The sequence below is a fragment of the Schistocerca serialis genome, chromosome 3 (assembly GCF_023864345.2).
Source record: "Schistocerca serialis cubense isolate TAMUIC-IGC-003099 chromosome 3, iqSchSeri2.2, whole genome shotgun sequence".
NCBI classification, from domain to species: domain Eukaryota; kingdom Metazoa; phylum Arthropoda; class Insecta; order Orthoptera; family Acrididae; genus Schistocerca; species Schistocerca serialis.
The window spans coordinates 840,049,397-840,067,692 of record NC_064640.1 but is presented as its reverse complement, the minus strand read 5'-3'; the positions used below and the strand labels follow the sequence as shown (position 1 = coordinate 840,067,692).

The 18,296-nt window shown below is 40.3% G+C and overlaps 1 protein-coding gene across 5 annotated transcripts in view; it reads left to right on the top strand.

The window, feature by feature from the left end:
* Positions 1-16,621, top strand: part of LOC126470898 (ATP-binding cassette sub-family B member 6) — a 151,763-nt gene extending 135,142 nt beyond the window's left edge. For all 5 annotated transcript variants that reach the window (XM_050098929.1, XM_050098926.1, XM_050098928.1 and 2 more), the window contains exons 13-14: positions 15,447-15,709; positions 15,900-16,621. In XM_050098929.1, coding sequence (XP_049954886.1) covers positions 15,447-15,709; positions 15,900-16,014 — 378 coding nt within the window. In that variant the 3' untranslated portion in view covers positions 16,015-16,621. The remainder of the gene's footprint in view (positions 1-15,446; positions 15,710-15,899) is intronic.
* Positions 16,622-18,296: the final 1,675 nt, after the last annotated feature.

Below are 18,296 nucleotides of genomic sequence, written 5' to 3'. Positions count from 1 at the left end.
ACTTTGGGGCATCACTTGTAGGGCATTGGAGACAGCATCAGAGACCATGGAAAACACAGGTGCGTCTGATGACCGACACATGGTTCACCAGCTGTCACAAACAGGTGCCAAATAGCCCTCCTGATGGCATATCTCACATATGGCCTTCATCTGCAGGAAATCTCTTTGAACATGTACCAAAAGACAGTTAGGGCAGGACCGCTGGCTCTCCCAGTGAGCGGAAGGAGAGTGATGCTGAGGACCTGCAAAACACTACAGGCAGCAGTTACAATGCTGCAATTGATGTGAATCTACTGAGTGCAACGCAGGCGATAGGCAGAGCCATGACACCACTATGGTGGAACTGTCGTGGCATCAAAACATGGTAATATGACAGGAGGAAAGGCAGACAGGGAAACTCCATGATGCTGTGTGTCATGCACACCTAATTGCACCACCACCACCTAATCGTTGGGCAGTCTCGGCCATGTCGGCTGAAGAGGGATCGGACAAGATAAAGACCTAAGTTTGGATCTCAGGATTATGGACTACCTGGACAATCCAGCCCTGCATTAGCAAGTCCGCATATGAGGTAACACATTTGGAACACTCAAAATGACCCTTGATTAAGAGACCCTGCATATCAGCAATCCAGGTTGCATACAAGTGCCTGCAGCACTTATAGTGCAGATTAAGCATCAACCATGCTGCCATCACATGGTTTGGTGCCCGAAATAGTGTGTAAGTAACCGACAAAAGTTCATCAAAGGAGAGTTTCATGGGCTCAGTGGAAGGCTTCAACTTTTGCAATTCTTCTTACAACCCTGCACTGCTGGACAATAACAAGGCAGCTTTGTTGACCGTATCAATGATATGCCTTACCAGGCAGTGCAGGACGAACTGTTGTAGGTAATTTTCCCACCTTTCTGTAGACTCATCGAAACCCGCAAACATCAGGGGCAGGGAAGAAAATAGCACATCAAGCATTTGGCTCGCCACCTGCAAGGTATGGGTACAAAGCAATTATGTATCCTGGGTTAACAGAACCTTCATCTGTTGCTGCTGCAGCTACTGCTGCTCATTCTGTAGACACAAGTTTTCCTGTCAGCATTGCAGAAATGCCAGAATTGCTGGTCCATAACTAATACTATCACAGAAAAAAATTACAACTGTCACATGCATAAGAACATTCTTTGTCACTACAACACCTCTAAATAACACTGTTGGTACAAGACCCTGGGTGGGCCAGCAGTGGCTTGACAACAAGCCAGAGACAGAACCTGGCAAGAGGGAATGGAAACTCGCTGTGTGGGTCAATGTAGAGGGAAGCAGAATGTCCGAAACTGCGTAGGATACTGAAATACCTTTATTCATCATCATAATTCAGATGAATCTTCTCAAAATAGTCTCCTTTGGATGTGACACACTTGTCCCAGTGTTTCTACCTGTCTGCAAAGACATGATAGAAATAATTTTTTCAAAGCTCCATCAGAATCACCGACACAGCCTTCACTGCTGCTTCTGATGGTAGAAAATGCCTCACAGATCAGTTTCTTCAGGTTAGGGAACAGAAAAGTCACAGGCGTCTAAATCAAGATTGTGGGGATCATAAGGGATGTACTTTACACTGATTTTTGTGCAATATTCACTAACAACATTTGCAATATGCAGCTGTGCATTATCATGATGCAGTGTCCAGCCCTATTTACAGATATATATGGTATTTTGTGCCCGATAAGGAATTACAAGGTTTTCAGAACAGCCCTGTATTGTTGATCAGTTGTTGATGTGTGCATCAGTACAACATGCTGATAAACCATTATGTGAATATAAAAACAATGATATGGCCGTAACTTTCCTAACAGAAACAACTACTTCATTTTTTTTGGGAATTGGTGATTGAGGTTACCACGGAGCTTTGTTGATACTTGCCTGTATCAAAATTATGTAGAAAAGTTTCATCAGCAGTATCACGAAATGTATTTGCAAACTGTGAACACAGTCTGACAACAACTGTACGGTTTACTAGAAACAAATTTGTGTGGACCAGAACTCGAATCTGGATTTCTCACTTGTCATGAGTCTTACCATTTCTGCTATTCAAGCACACCTCCAGGAAATCTCCATATGTCCCAGTGTCTGCTTCCTATAATGCTCACACAATTAGGTGATTCCAATACGGTGAGAGACTTATTTTATTTTTCAGGCCAGGTTGCTTTGGCTGTGGCATGAAGTACATCAGTGCAGTGGCTGTATAGTTGAGTGCAATGTTCCTTCAGACATACATACATGCATGTCTGAAGGAACAGACTCTGTGATGATGGGTAGTTGTATTAAGTTGAGAAATATATTCACAAATTGCAAGTATGACACCACAACAGCTTTACAATTTACTAGAAACATGAAAATTTTTGCCAGACTGGGACTCAAACCCAGGTTTCCTGATTGTTGCAAGCGGTCACCCTAACCACTTCGGCTATCCGAGCACATCTCGATGCATGAATATATGTCTGAAGGAACATGGCATTGAACTATACAGACACTGTCAAATACAAATACTTCACAAATGTATCATCAGCAGTACAGACGATCTTGCAAAGTTTTTTTTAGCATGTCTTCTGAAAACTGTCTTGAGCAGCTAGTTTTTCACCCCATACACATTGGAAATATTGTAGACATTATAGCTACACTGTGAGATCAAAGGTATACAGACACCCCCAAAAACATAAGTTTTTCATATTAGGTGCATTTTACTGCCACCTACTGCTAGGTACTCCATATCAGCAACCTCAGTTGTCACTAGACATCATGAGAAAGCAGAATGGGGCACTCTGCAGAACTCATGGACTTCGAACGTGGTCAGGTGATTGGGTGTCACTTGTGTCACACGTCTGTATGCAGGATTTCCACATTCCTAAACATCCCTAGGTCCACTCTTTCTGATGTGATAGTGAAGTGGAAATGTGAAGGGACATATACAGCACAAAAGCATGCCGGACGACCTCGTCTGTTAACTGGCAGAGACCGCCGACTGTAAAGGAGGGTCGTAATGTGTAATAGGCAGACATCTATCCAGACCATCACACAATAATTGCAAACTGCATCAGGATCCACTGCAAGTACTATGACAGTTAGGCGGGAGGTGAGAAAACTTGGATTTCATGGTTGAGCGACTGCTCTTGAGGTACACAACACGCTGGTAAATGCCAAACGACACCTCGCTTGGTGTAAGGAGCATAAACATTGGATGATTCAGCAATGGAAAAACGTTGCGTGGAGTGACGAATCATGGTACACGATACGGCGATCCTATGGCAGGATGTGGGTATGGCGAATGCCCGGTGAGCATAATCTGCCGGTGTGTGTAGTGCCAACAGTAAAATTTGGAGGAGGTGGTGTTATTGTGTGGTCCTGTTCCTCGTGGAGGGGGCTTACACCCCTTGTTGTTTTGCATGGCACTGTTCCAGCACAAGCCAACATTGATGATTTAAGCACCTTCTTGCTCCCCACTGTTGAAGAGCAATTTGGGGATGGCGATAGCATCTTTTAACATGGTCGAGCACCTGTTCATTATGCACAGCCTGTGGTGGAATGGTTAAACAACAACAACAACATAATCCCTGTAATGGACTGCCCTGCACAGAGTCCTTACCTGAATCCTATAGAACACCTTTTGGATTTTTTGGAACACTGACTTCGTGCCAGGCCTCACCGACCAATATAGATACCTCTCCTCAGTGCAGCACTTCGTGAAGAATGAAACCTTCCAGCACCTGATTGAACGTATGCCTGCGAGAGTGGAAGCTGTCATCAAGGCTAAGGGTATGCCAACACCATCTTGAATTCCAGCATTACCAATGGAGGACGCCGCAAACTTGTCGGTCATTTTCAGCCAGGTGTCCAGATACTTTTGATCACATAGTGTATATGCAGGCCTGACCTAATGGATGGATTCAGTATAGGGACACTGATTAGTGACTATGATGTTATCATAGCATCTTTGGTTACTAAAGTTAATAAATCAGTCAAGAAGGCTTTCCAGCACAAGCTGGAAAGAGCAGGGAGACAGTTGTTAGCATTCCACTTACAAGGGGAGACCGCCAATTGTGAAATTCAGATTCAATTCATACTGCGCATAATAAAAGCTCATGGCCAGAGGTGTAATGTGGCAAAGCACCAAGATGCACGTCTCAGCCGTTGGCAAGAAAATCGACATTTAAAATAAACCGTTGCGGTGAAATACTCTCTACGATTAATAGTTTTCTACAGCGTCGTGGCGCAGCGGTAAGCGCTCGGGTTCGTAATCCGAAGGTCGCCGGATCGAATCTCACACCATGCGACCTTTTTTTTTTAAGTATGTGTTTTTTGTAATTCAAATGTGTGTGTGTGTGTATATATATAAAAAATTCCCAGCAATCAGTTGCAACAATTATGCATATAATAAGTTGTTTGTCGTGGAAGAAAAATTGGTGACTTCGAACATCATTATGTTTTCCGCAAAACAAAGTTGTATTTCACAAGTTTTATTAATTGTCTTCATAATGTTAACCATGTATAGTTAACGGAAGACGTAGAAACGATATTCCGAAGCGAATACGTATAGCGTAAGTCAAACGTTCGAATTAGAATAGAAACCCCACGAACACAAATTTGCTGTGGCAGGTATGAAATATAAACTCCGTTACTCGCTCATTACACTTGAAGGACAAATGTTGAATGGGCCGAAACGAGCAGCCGCATAACAGCGTAGTTGCCTGCTAACTTCGAAAGAAGGTAGATGCGGTCCCTAGCGCAACTTATAACATCGTCGAAAATCAGTGCGGACGTGAGAGCTTTGGTACACCCTGTTAAACAAACGGAAAAATGGAGGCGGTACAATTGGAGAGCGATCCGCCTTCACCAACATGCATAAGCAATTCGTTGAATTACAAAAAACTAATAATAAAAAAATGTTGCATGGCACGAGATTCAATCCGGCGACCTTCGGATTACGAACCCGAGCGCTTACCGCTGCACCACGACGCTGTAGAAAATTGTTAATCGTAGAGAGTATTTCACCGCAAAGGTTTCTTTTAACTGTCGATTTTCTCTACAACGGCTGAGAAGTGCATCTTGGTGCTTTGCCACATTACACCTCTGGCCATGAGCTTTCATTATGCGCAGTATGAATCGAATCTGAATTTCACAATTGGCGGCCTCCCCTTGTTAGACACTGAATTGACATAATTTACTTCCAGTCCAATGGACATAGAGGAATTATGGGCAAAATTTAAACACATTGTAAATCATACTCTAGAGAAGTATGGGCCGAGGAAGTGGATTAAGGACAGAAAAGACCTACCGTGGCTTAACAATGAAATTAAAAAAATGCTAAGGAAGCAAAAGGCTGTTGCATTCTCAGTTCAAAAGAGAATTTGCAAATGACCACAGGAAAATGTTAGTAGAAATTAGTGGGTCTGTAAAAAGATAGATGTGTGAAACTTACCACCATACACGTTAGCAAAAGATCTTGCCAAGAACCCGAGAAAATTTTGGTCCCACTTATTATCACTAAGTGGGTCTAAGTCTTCTATCCAGTCACTCTTTGATCAGTCTGGTATTGCAGTGGAAGAAAGTAAAGCTGGAGTTTTAAAATTCACGTTTAAGAAATCATGCGGGAGAATCATACAAACTTATTGTTGTTTGACCATCGCACAGATTCCCCTGTGGAGGACGTAGTAATAAGCATCCCAGGTGTAGATAAACAACTGAAAGAGTTGAAAGCAAATAAGTCCCTATGGAATTCCAGTTTGGTTTTAGAAATAGTAGTCTGCAGCATTGGCCCCTTATTTAGCCCACATTTATCGTGAATATCTCTCCCAGTGCAAAGTCACAAGCAACTGGAGAAAACTGCAGTCGACTCATGGAACAAGGGTGAAACAACAGACTCACACAATTACAGACCAGTGTCCATGACATCGGTTTGTTGCAGGGTTCTTGGACATATTCTCAGTTTGAATATAATTTCCTTGAGAGGGAAAAGGTTATGTCCACAGACCACCATGGTTTTGGAAAGCATCACTTGTGCGACATTCAGCTTGCCCTTCTCTCGCATGATATCCTGAAAACCGTGGATGAAAAGCAACAGATGGATTCCATATTCCTAGCTTTCTGTATATCATTTGGTGTGGTGCCACACTTCTGACTGTTGACGAAAGTACAAGCATATGGAATAGGTTCTCAGATATGTGAGTGGCTCGAAGACTTCTTAAATAACAGAACCCAGACTGTTGTTCTTGATGGCAAGTATTCATTAGAGACAAAGGATGTCGTCAGGAATGTGCCAGGAAAGTGTGATTGGACCATTGTTATTTTCTATATGCATCAATGATCTGGCAGCAAGGTAAGTAGCAGTCTGCAGCTGGTTGCTGATGATGCTGTGGTGTATGAGAAGGTGTCATTGTTGGGTAACTGTAGGAAAATACAAGAGGACTTGGACAAAATTTCTAGCTGGTGTGATGAATGGCAGTTAGCTCCAAGTGTAGAAAAATGTAAGTTTGCAGGTGAGTCAGAAAAACAAACCTGTAATGTTTTAACTACGGCGTTAGTAATGTGGTGCTTGACACAGTCACATCAATTAAAAACCTAGGCGTAACATTGCAAAGCAATATGAAATGGAATGAGCATGTAAGGATTGAAGTGAGGAAAGCAAGTGGTAGACTTCTGTTTATCGGGAGAATTTTTGGAAAGTGTGATTCGTCTTTCAACTAGTGTAACCCTTTGTTGAGTACCGTTACCACACCAGGTCAGATTAAAGAAAGACATCGAAGAAAATCAGAGACAGAGTTGGGAACAACACAGAAGTATTACAGAGATGCTTCAGGCACTGAAGTGGGGATCACTGGAGGGAAGGCGACATTATTTTTGAGGAGCACTATTCAGAAAATTTAGAGAAGCAGCACTTGAGGCTGACTGCAGAACGATTCTACTGCCACCAACAAGTGTTTCATGTAAGGACCACAAAGGTAAGATTTGAAATATTAGTGCTCATACAGAGGCATAGAGATAGTTGTTTTTCCCTTGCTTAGGAAAGGAAATGGCTAGTAGAAGTACAGGGTACCCTCCGCCACATGCTATGCGGTAGTTTGCAGAATATGTATGGGGTTGAAACTTCCTAGCAGATTAAAACTGTGTGTCTGACTGAGACTCGAACTCTGTACCTTTGCCTTTTGCGGGCAATTGCTCTACCATCTGAGCTGCCCAAGCACAACTCGCGCCCCATCCTCACAGCTTCACTTCTGCCAATCTCTCGTAGGAGGTGAGAGACTGTATGTGGATTATAGGCACTTGTGGTTTTTCCTCGTACAAACGTCCATTTTTATTTATTTATTTATGTATTAAGTTCTGTGGAACTGTAGGAGCTAAAGCTACTTGGTCATGAAATGAGTCATTACATAGTTTACAGATGCTGATTAGAAAATTTATAAACAAAGAAGTAAAAAATTAATAAAATATGAAGAAACAGGACATGCAAATAAATAACACATCACCAAGGAAAGTTACAAACTACTGCAAGGAACTCCTTAACAAAACAAGAGGATTTTGTCACAAGGAAACCTTTCAACTCAGATTTGAATATTTCGTGTTTATCATTCAATTTGTTTTCAGTTCTGTTGGACACCGGTTGAAAAATGAAACCTGCTGAATTGTGCACACTTTTCGGTATGGTGCTTAAGAAAGTGTTATGATGTGCTCACTAAATGAATGTTGCAGTTTCTTCTAAATGAGTTAATATTGTCAACAAGAAATCCTATGGTGGATTATATATGTTAGAATTGTGAGACACCTGTACAAAGGCCTAGGTGAAGTTCACAGACAGACATTGCAGATCAAGCTGACTACCCATTTCTGGGCTGAAAATATTCTCAGTGAATGTACGGAGTTGCCCTTAAATATAATACTGTACAAGATAATAATGTGATGGTAAGCACTGTAGCCTTCCGTCTCCTCCAGTCCTAAAAATTGAAAGTGGTTGACTTCACTTTCAGACAAAAAAGTTTCACTATTATGAGAGTACCATGTGAGAAACACCATACATTGCTTTTTGTTACATGTAAGTTGTAATCTGTTCTCTGAAAACCACATGCTGATATTACTGATTACACTATTAGCTACGTCATTATTTAAATTATGTTCCATGTCTTTCACAATGATACTTTTGTCATCCACAAAGAGAAATTTTTTGTGCTATTTGTAGTGGTTTTTTCTTGGCAGTGCCTTGTAATTCACTGTTCAGTTACCATGCTATTCATTGTCCAGCATCACAGCTCAACAAATATGCAAGAAAAATATGTATTCAGTGTGTGATTAAATCAATAAAAACACAACACATACTAGTATAATTAATTTTGATCATGCAGATGGATTCTATCCTTTGCGACACTGATGTCAAAATGAGTCGTTATTTTAAAAAATTAAAATTTTTTGTGTTACTTAAATCTGCTGTTAATTGCTGTAATTTTCTTTGCTTCTTGTATCCTTCTGACTACATATAGGTAAATTTTCAAAGTAAATTAGGATAAGAAATTGTTCATACAAAGATCTTTGTGCGAGCTGGCATTCAAGTGAGGTAACCACCATAATATTTTGAAGGAAGATATCCGTTTGACCTATGGCAGTGCCATCTAGCGGGCCAACCATAGTGCCATCTGGTTTCCCCCCTTCAAGCTAGACAAGTTTCGTTCTTTGTAGTTTTTTCGTTTAATGCTTATTTCGTGAGATACTTGGCCCGGTCATGATTAATGGACCTGTGTGTGTGTGTGTGTGTGTGTGTGTGTGTGTGTGTGTGTGTGTGTGTGTGTGTGTGTGTGTGTGTGTCCCAGCCATTTGATCGCATTTGCATTGAAGATGCTCATAGCTGCTCAGAAGAGGTATTCACAAATTGAAAAAGTGGCCCTTGTGGTGATCTTTACACTGAAGGAGTTCATGTATTCATAGAGAGAATGAAGTTTCATGTCACTACGGATCATAAGCTACTGATCACCCTCTTCAGTCCTGCAGCACAGCTACCTGAGAGGATTGCCCACAGACTCCAGCACTGGACAGTCTTTCTCACCAGGTACAATTACGAAATTCGCTTCCGGAGTACCGCTCAACACGCCATTGCAAACACACTGTTCTGTCTCCCAGTGGGCCCTATCGTGGAGTTCGACCGAGACGAGATCTTGTGCTTCCAGTTTGACGAAGAGGCTCAATAGGCAGTGGATATTTTTCCTGACATGAGGCCCCATGTGGCTGCAGCCATGGCCAAGTACAGGTACAGCGAGACGTACAAAAGGGCTGGTCAGACTGAATTCTCAGATGGGACTCCAGCCTGGCTTACCCTAGTGGACAGAGTTATCCTATTAATCACAGATCAACAGGCTGTGACATTAGCCCTGGCAGAACCTCTGTGCCTGACTATCTTAAGGCTCTGGCACCAAGGTCATTAGGGTGTCTCGGAAACTAAACTGCTCACCCAGTGCCATGTGTACTGGCTAGGCATAGACTGGCAGGTCAAACATCTTGTCCACAACTGTCATCAGTGTGAACATCAACAAACAGATCACCATCTAATGTTCTGAGCCTGGGTGAAGCCCTCACACTTGTGGGAGTGCATTTGTTTCGACTTCGTGAGTCTCTTCCTGGATGCTATGTGGCTGATTGTCCTCAATGTGTACTGCAGGTGAAAAAATATGTTGCAGACACTCCTATGAATGACGTAACACCTTTTAAGTTCCTACTGCTTGACACTAACCAGGGAGAAGAGTCCGGCAGAACTCCTCTGTAGCCATCAGCCCTGCACGCATCTCCATCTCATACTACCAACACCGTATGTTTTTAGGGAACATTTCCATGTTAATTCATGTTAAAAATGTGATGGGTGTTCCTCTGTTAACCACACTTGTTTCATGAGAATAATGTACAGTTATTGTACTCCCAAACAAGTGTCATCACCACACTACAAATTGTGTAACGTACAAACTACAGAGTATTTGAAGTATCATACTAGATTTTTTGTTTTAACAAGGAGTACCACAAGTGATAGGGAAGCTTGCTTTCATTTTTACCTCAGATTAACATAAGTAATTAAAGTGTATGGAAGTGAACTGATGTTGGAAAACTGTGTTTATTGTGATAAGAGACCATTGTTGTTTTCTTCTTGTTTAATGGTAACAGGGTAGCAGCATAAGTTAAAATAATCCTTACCTTTTGATGTAATAATGATGATCCATAAGTCTTCCTTTTCTGTTGGTTCATTTAGATATGTTGATAATGGAAGAACAACTTATCTGTGCGTTTTCAGCTTTTCTTTTTTCACACCATGTTGGTATATTATATTCATATTAGTTAATTATATGTAATTAAAATGAGCTCTAGTAAAATTCAGTTATGGGAAATTTCTTCATAATCTACCTGTGTAAAGTGTAAACCACTTGATCAGTTACTAAATGGTACTCAATGTGGAAGTAAGTAAATGATTTTTGATAATGCAGGGAGTACAGCAGCAGTGGTCAGCAAACGGGAAATATGGTGAAAACGCAGCTCACCATCGGGCAGTACATGGGACAGAGCTAGAAACAAATGAAATTACTTCCATGCTGTAGATTTTTTAATTCAAAACTTTATTTACCAAGACCGCAGTATAGAAAACTGTATTACTAGTTTCAGCCACTTAAATGGTCATCTTCAGAACAGGATACAAACATGCAGTGGCCTACATCAAGAGAATAGATACCATAACAGCCTGCACCCTTCTATCAGTAAGTCAAGAGAATAGATACAACAATCATTTCAGTGTTGGAAGTCATTAAGGAAACACTGAACTGACAGTGTCATACCTGTTCTCTTGATGTAGACATCGTGTGTGATATCTTGATCTGAAGATGACCAGTTAGGCAGTTGAAGATAGGAGATTGTGGTCTTGGTAAATAAAGATTTCAATAAAAAAATCTACAGCATTCAAGTTTACAGATGCCATGCCAACTATGTTAGGTAATTACAAGAAATTACTTCTGTGTAACGTCCTCCAAACCAACTGCAATGTAAGCAGCCGGAGGCATTATGTTCATCAAGAGAATTACTTGTGTAATATTTTAAATTCATTCATGTGGCTCTCTTCGCACTTTCGTACACAAAAACTTTCTTGTGTTAATAGTTTTAAAAATAGTAGCTTAGTGATAGTACTTGGCACTTCCTCTTCTAAGAAGAATTGGTGCACTGGCAGAAGTCAAGCACACTTCATATGCTTGTCAGCAATTAGTGGGGTTTTCGGCAGTCTGAATATACAAAATCCACTTAGCTTGCGTTCAAAGTAGTTCTACTTACAGCTATTGACCACCCTCATGTTTTGTAAATTTGTGAAAATACATCGATCAGTGTCGTATTTAGTAAAGTATTATTTACATTAGTAAAGTATTTAAATTTAACCACCTGTTTCTTAACTGTCTAGAATGAAACTTGGTCACAGTATTTGAGGTGAGCCATTTCATTCACACACACACAAACCATTAGCCTACTTCAGAAAGTAGATCAAGTTGATATTTAACTTGAATTATTGCACATGTACCAACATACCAAAAACAAAATTTCATTGGTATAAATGCCATTTCTATTCTGTACAAAGATGTTTTCACTATGACTTGAACAAACTCATTTCTGTTAACATAAAATATGAGAGATTAATTTTGTCTGTGTTAAAATTTGTGTTCGTTATTGATGGAGTGTTTACCATCTTATATTGTGTAATTGTTGCTTTTAAATTAGTGAAAAGCATAGTTTAAACAGCTGGGAGAAATAAGGACCTGTTTATGCTTGTGCAGGTCCTGCAGCACAGACGTACTGTGGGGCCCATATTCTGTCATTTGTACTCACATTTTTTATACTTTTTATGTAATGAATTTAAGCACTAACAGATGCTGTTTACTTTGATTCTTTAACCATTATCAGAGAAATATAAGGGACATTATTCAAGACAATAAAATGGTCCATCGTGTTTGACTCTTATAAACTTCATTCACATATCAGTGCAAACCACTCTTGGCACATAACTGCCATGTGTACATCTTACATATGTAGTAATCTATCTACTATAAATATTAATGGATAACTCACTCATTTGACATATAAGTTGTATATCTCCTGTTGGAGGGTAACACTCTTTAACTCTTGTATGAACTGAGGGAGTGTGGTTTTTTTAAAATGAAAAAGGATACTTTTCTTAATGGCATTCAAATGGTCTCGAAATGATGAGTACAGTGATAAATATTTGTCAATTTTGATATTGAAATGTTTTCTTTATCTGAGAAATTTGCTTAAAGTGAAAAGCAAGTTGGCCAGACTTAACAACTGCAGTGTAAATGTCACCAGATGTGTGTCTTGTGTGAAGCACCACCACAGTATTGAGTCTGTCGACTGTTTACTCATTCCCACAAAAGCTGTTCACTTAAATATATGTGCAGACATTTGAAATACTTTTCCTAATACCTTTTTGATGTGCTGTAAATTAGTATATAATACCATTTACAACAACGAAAGCTTACTCTGTGTCTGGTTTGAGAAGTAAGGCAGAGAGGAAATACGTTGTACCTTAGCCGTGTCTTCTCGATGCGTGTAATGACAGAGCCTGGCACGAGAACATACTTGGCAGAGTTAACAGTGCAGTTGTCTATTTAGACAGCCTAGCGTTTCAACGTCAGCACTTTTCACTTTTGCAGTAAATTTAAATGCCAGCATTAACAAGTTTTACATCACTGTACTTACCTTTTCAGGAGCTTTCACATGCCATTTAAAAATTATATCATTGAGTTATTGTGTTTTTTACCATCTTGAATTTATTGGTTGGTACACGTCTTATGAAGATTAACAGTTAAATAGGATTATGTGCCCCTCTGCCTATAATAATTCCTCAAAAAATTAATTTTGATATATTGAACTGCTCACAAAATAAAAAGGGTACACATTTTAGATGAGTGACCCTGTACAAAAATATGAAAAGTTTAAAATCTTGTTGCTCCCCTTCTTTGGATAAAGTTTTGTGGGTGCCCATGCCTAGAATAGCGTGGCACAAGCTCATAATAATGCACAGCAAACCGTAGTGGAACCATAGACATAGATAAAAACCTTATTCCCAAGTTTTAATATGTAAAATGTGGGTTGAATAAAATAGAACTATGTCAATTATATTCTTCAAAAGTTTGATAATACGCTCTAATTCCTAAAATTTTTTATTAATTTCTACTGAAAGCTTTTAACTATAAATTTTCCCCCCAAAAAAGGGAGGGGGCAATGTGGCTGTGGGAGCCCTAGACAGTGCAGTGCTTGTAGCAAGTGCTACATGGATGTCACTGGTAATGATTGTACAGGGTGAAGAAAAAATAGTGCACTTGGTGGTCAGCATGCAATTTCTCATCCCAGTTCCAGAAACACACACACACACACACACACACACACACACACACACACAAGACATAACATGACCTTCTTACAGATATAAATGACCACTTTGTTTCAACCATGACAAAAATAAAGGCAATAGAAAATAACAGTGAATACAGTAATATCGTCTGTATCCAAAGAGGTACAAAAAACACAATAGGTAGGCTACACTAGATTGCACAGTATGCCACGTACAATAATTCCATTCCCTATGTTTGACATCCAGGTATATCTCTTCAGAGCCAGTATATATATATATATATATATGAGCAACATTCACTTTAGAGATGATGATCAAAGTGATCACCATGCATTTGTGATCACTTTTCCACTCACGGGTTCATACTTCGCTGAACCGTACGTAACACACCTGCATCCACCATTCGCTTACATCAGTGGGTGGAGTACTGTAAGCTTGCTCCTTCATGTGTTCCCACAAATAAACATCTAGTGGATTACGACCTGGGGAACATGGAGGCCATAACATTGGACCTCCACATCCAATCCATTTTCTTGGAAATGCTTCATCTAAAGGGTTATGTAGATTCATTCCAAAGTGTGGTGGTGCACCATCATGTTCAAACCATAGCTGTTACCGAACACAGAGTGGAACGTTTTCTAATGTGTCGGGCAAATTATTGCAAGAAAACACATGATACAAGGATGCATTCAACTTGTCCGGCAATAGATACGGGCTCAAAAGCATTCCTCCCATGATTCCAGCCCACAGGTTTATGCCAAAACATGACTGAAAGCTACATTTACGGATGATGTGTGGGTTGTGTTCCGTCCAATAATTGCTTTTGTGGAGGTGGAAAATACCGTCACAAGTGAAACTAGATTTGTCAATTCATAAAAAATTATTTCTGAAATGTTTGTTAGCTTCTGTTTGGTGCAAAAGCCATTCACAAAACTGTTCTTGTCGAATGTGGTCTCTTGGCTGCTGGTGTTGACGTGTAATGATGCAGTTCTTCATCGCGCAATACTTGAACAATCAGTCTTTGAGGTATCTGTAACTGCCTTGCAATACCATGGGTACTTCCCCAAATGACTGTTGTATCGTTTCAAGAATCGTGTCCTCTGTATAGTACGTCTTGTTTTTGGACGACCTCTGTCTGTTACTTGTGGATGAAGATTACTGTTTTCCCAAACGTGTTGCCCCCGGTGATGAAAAACATTCTTATCGGGATGGCACCAAGGGTACCATGCAGCATATGCATGAGCAGCAGCAGTAGTGGTTTGGTTATCGGATGCACCCAGCATCAAAAGCATAACGCATTCATTGTTTGTGTGCTCCATCAGGAAGCCACCCTACATGAATATTACAGGACCAGTTATGTTTGTGCTCTGTGTGATTAGTAGACACATCCAGGCAGTTTAATGGACCCCTCTGTCACGTGATAGGCTATTGTCATGTGACAAAATTATGTTCTGCTTGTAAATGATGAGAACTAGGGAATGGACATCTAAAAAATAAAAAAGGAACCTGATTAGGATTCAGACCATAGCTCCATGGTGGCACTGGGTTTGATGACCCAGAAGTCTACTCAAAGAGCTAAGAAAGCTGATAACATGATGTGGGGTAAGACACGTTCCTATAAATTAGAACGCACTGCATGATGTGACAGTATTGTGAGCTTCTCACTTTCAGACGTGTGTTTTCAAAATGCACCAGATTTGGTTTTGCTAGATAAACTTTTTGCACACATTTTCTCTTCTTCAAAACATTCTGGAGAATATCTTGAGCACTTGATTTAAAGATGGTGCTTCATTGCAATTTGTGAGACAATGTTCACTATTTAACACTGCCTGCTCACAGTTGACTAGTTTAATGTACAACTAATGTTCTCAGTTGTTAATTCAGACTGCCGCTGTGGTTACCGTGCTGATGTTGCCTATATGGCAGGAATAAAATCGGTCTTGGAATTTTTGGACAAGTGTTATATATTTAGTCTTAAACTTAGTCCAATGGACATATATTAGAAAAAATGTTTTTTCTCTCTTTTGTTTAGGTTGGTGAACGTGGTCTGAAGCTGAGCGGTGGAGAAAAGCAGAGGGTTGCAATTGCTCGAACAGTCTTGAAATCACCTCCCATAGTTCTTCTGGATGAGGCAACGAGTGCTTTGGACACTCAGACAGAGAGAAATATACAAGCTGCACTTTCAAGAGTGTGTGCAAGTAGAACCACTCTAATTGTTGCTCATCGACTGTCTACTATAATTCATGCCAATCAGATACTGGTGCTCAAAGATGGAGAAATAATTGAAAGAGGAAGGTAAACATTTATTGATCCAGCTGAAACTTAATTGGGAAATCTGGCCTCTTTATACATTCAAACCATTGCATCTGCTTAAAATATTTTTAGAGCCCTTAATATAAATAGTACTTTACTAATAATTATGCTGCTAAGGAAATCTAGTATTGTAAGAAAACTTTCCATTTAAAAATTATGTTTTTGATTCCAGTCATGAAGAATTACTGGCTTTCGATGGAGTATACAAAGACATGTGGGATCAACAACTGAAAAAAGAGAATATAGGGGAGAGCGATTCGATTCCAGTGTTGAATGGAACCTCTTAATGTGGAAAGTAATTTCATCCCTATAATTCTAGATCCAGCAGCAATGGCTGGGACTGAGTAGTTAAAAGTGGTCTATTTTTTGTGGGTTGCAAGAACATGTGACATTGTCAGTTATAGAAAACTTGAAATGGTAGCTAAAAACCACTACAGGGCTGTGATATTTGTGCAGTTACCTAAGTGATAAGGTATTTCTTGTTTTCAGTCAGTAGTTGTAGTTTTGTGAAAAAGACAGTGAAAGGACTCTGGGATGAGCTGTTTTGACTTGCTTTATCAGTGGTGTGTTCCACTTGATGACTGTGACGTGTAGCCAAGAGAAACAGTATGTCATATGTACACACAGCTGCAACCTGAACAAAATATTTGCGTATTATAGCCATAACGCCTCTGTTAACAAAAATACAAGTTCTCAGCATAGTACATTTGTATACGGCTGAGGATATTCCACTTCTGTGATTTGTAAATTACCAGTTTTTATTGGTATAATATGTTGTAAATAATTCATTCAATGGGCTTTAATACATACTGTGTCAAGACTGTTATCCGTCTATATTTTAGCAGTAAGTGAACTTGTTGTACAAAGAAATAATAAATATGTAGTCATATATTACTCAATATTTTATGCTCAACTGGACATGAACTACAAAAATACAACACACAGACTTGAGATAACCAGGTAGTATTTAAAATTACTTTTATAACCATTGTTTGTCAACCAGTGTGAATTTAATATGTTTTACTGATGGTATAAATCAACAATGACATGTGTATACTGTATTTATAGTATGCCACAAATTCAGTGCATAAATGCTGGAAGAGAAATGAATTAAACTTTAAAATTCATGGTCATCTCTCTGAGGCCTTCTCTTTATTATTTTGTGTTATAAATATAGTAGGAAAGTTGTGGTAGAATGTAAATAATTTAGGAGTAAAGGAGACCACTCACCAAATAGCACAAACATTGAGTCATTGACAGGCACACACAAAAAGATAAAAACTTGCTCACCTCCTGGGGGCTCACATCTCTTCTGTGAGTATGGATTTGGCCAACATGGGACCCCAGCTACTTCCCTTTCCATGCTGCAAGTCTGTCCTCCAACTATCCTTCTCCTCCCGCACCCCCATCCCCACCCTCTCTGCTTTTCCATTGGGTGATCTTCTTCGTACCGATTGTGCTTGGACCTGGTTTGTGACTTTGGAGACTCATTTTCTTCCCTTTCAGCATTCTACAGCCATTGTCCCCTTTTTGGTTTTGACTTGTTACTCCTTTCCTAAATTTTATGGAAGTGCAGGGAAGGTAGATCAGTGTGGCATATATATTCACCTCTTGTGACCGAGCGAGGTGGTGCAGTGGTTAGACACTGGACTCGCATTCGGGAGGACGACGGTTCAATCCCGCGTCCGGCCATCCTGATTTAGGTTTTCCGTGATTTCCCTAAATCATTCCAGGCAAATGCCGGGATGGTTCCTCTGAAAGGGCACGGCCAACTTCCTTCCCCATCCTTCCCTAATCCAATGAGACCGATGACCACGCTGTCTGGTCTCCTTCCCCAACCAACCAACCTCTTGTGCTCTGCACCCTTCCTTTCTTGCAAAGGTAGTACACCCAAAACCCAGCATGGTAGCCATTCTGTTGTGTGGAGGAGGGGGAGTCATCAAGTATCACCTGCAGGGTGGTAGCCCCCTGACCATGCTGGGTTCACACTGTTCGTGCCTGAGCTTGAAACTCCCCTCGCAGGCTAAGGAGTATGTGCCCATCAGGGCTAGGGTTCGGGGATTGCAGGCAACAGTTTGGTGGCTAGGTAACCATTGCTGTGGCTGGATGGTGCCCATGGGAAGAGATCCCGTTCAGAGTGGATAGTACCATGGCATAAGATTCACACATGAAGTGAATTAAATTTTCTTCTGTTAGACCTCAGAAGTCTCTTTAGATGGGAAATATGATTATAATTTAGAGAGATACTATGTTTCCTTCCCTGGCTGCATAGTGGGAAGAGGGACAAGCAAGACACTTAAGAGTGAAATACTTCACACAATGCTTGGTCTGGACACCTTTACTCCAACAAAACAATTATTTCTTGTTGAAAACACTAAAGACAAATTTTGCCAACTTGAGCCTCTGGGAAAAATGTTAAATGGTTTGTTACTAATTAAAACTTCCTTTTCCTGCCCAATCTACAGCTCTTGTGGCATGTGATCGTCTAGGTGACATACCTGTGACTATTGCCCCCATACGACACTTCAAACATGGTCCTAGGAACCAACTGTTGCAGAAATCATACGCT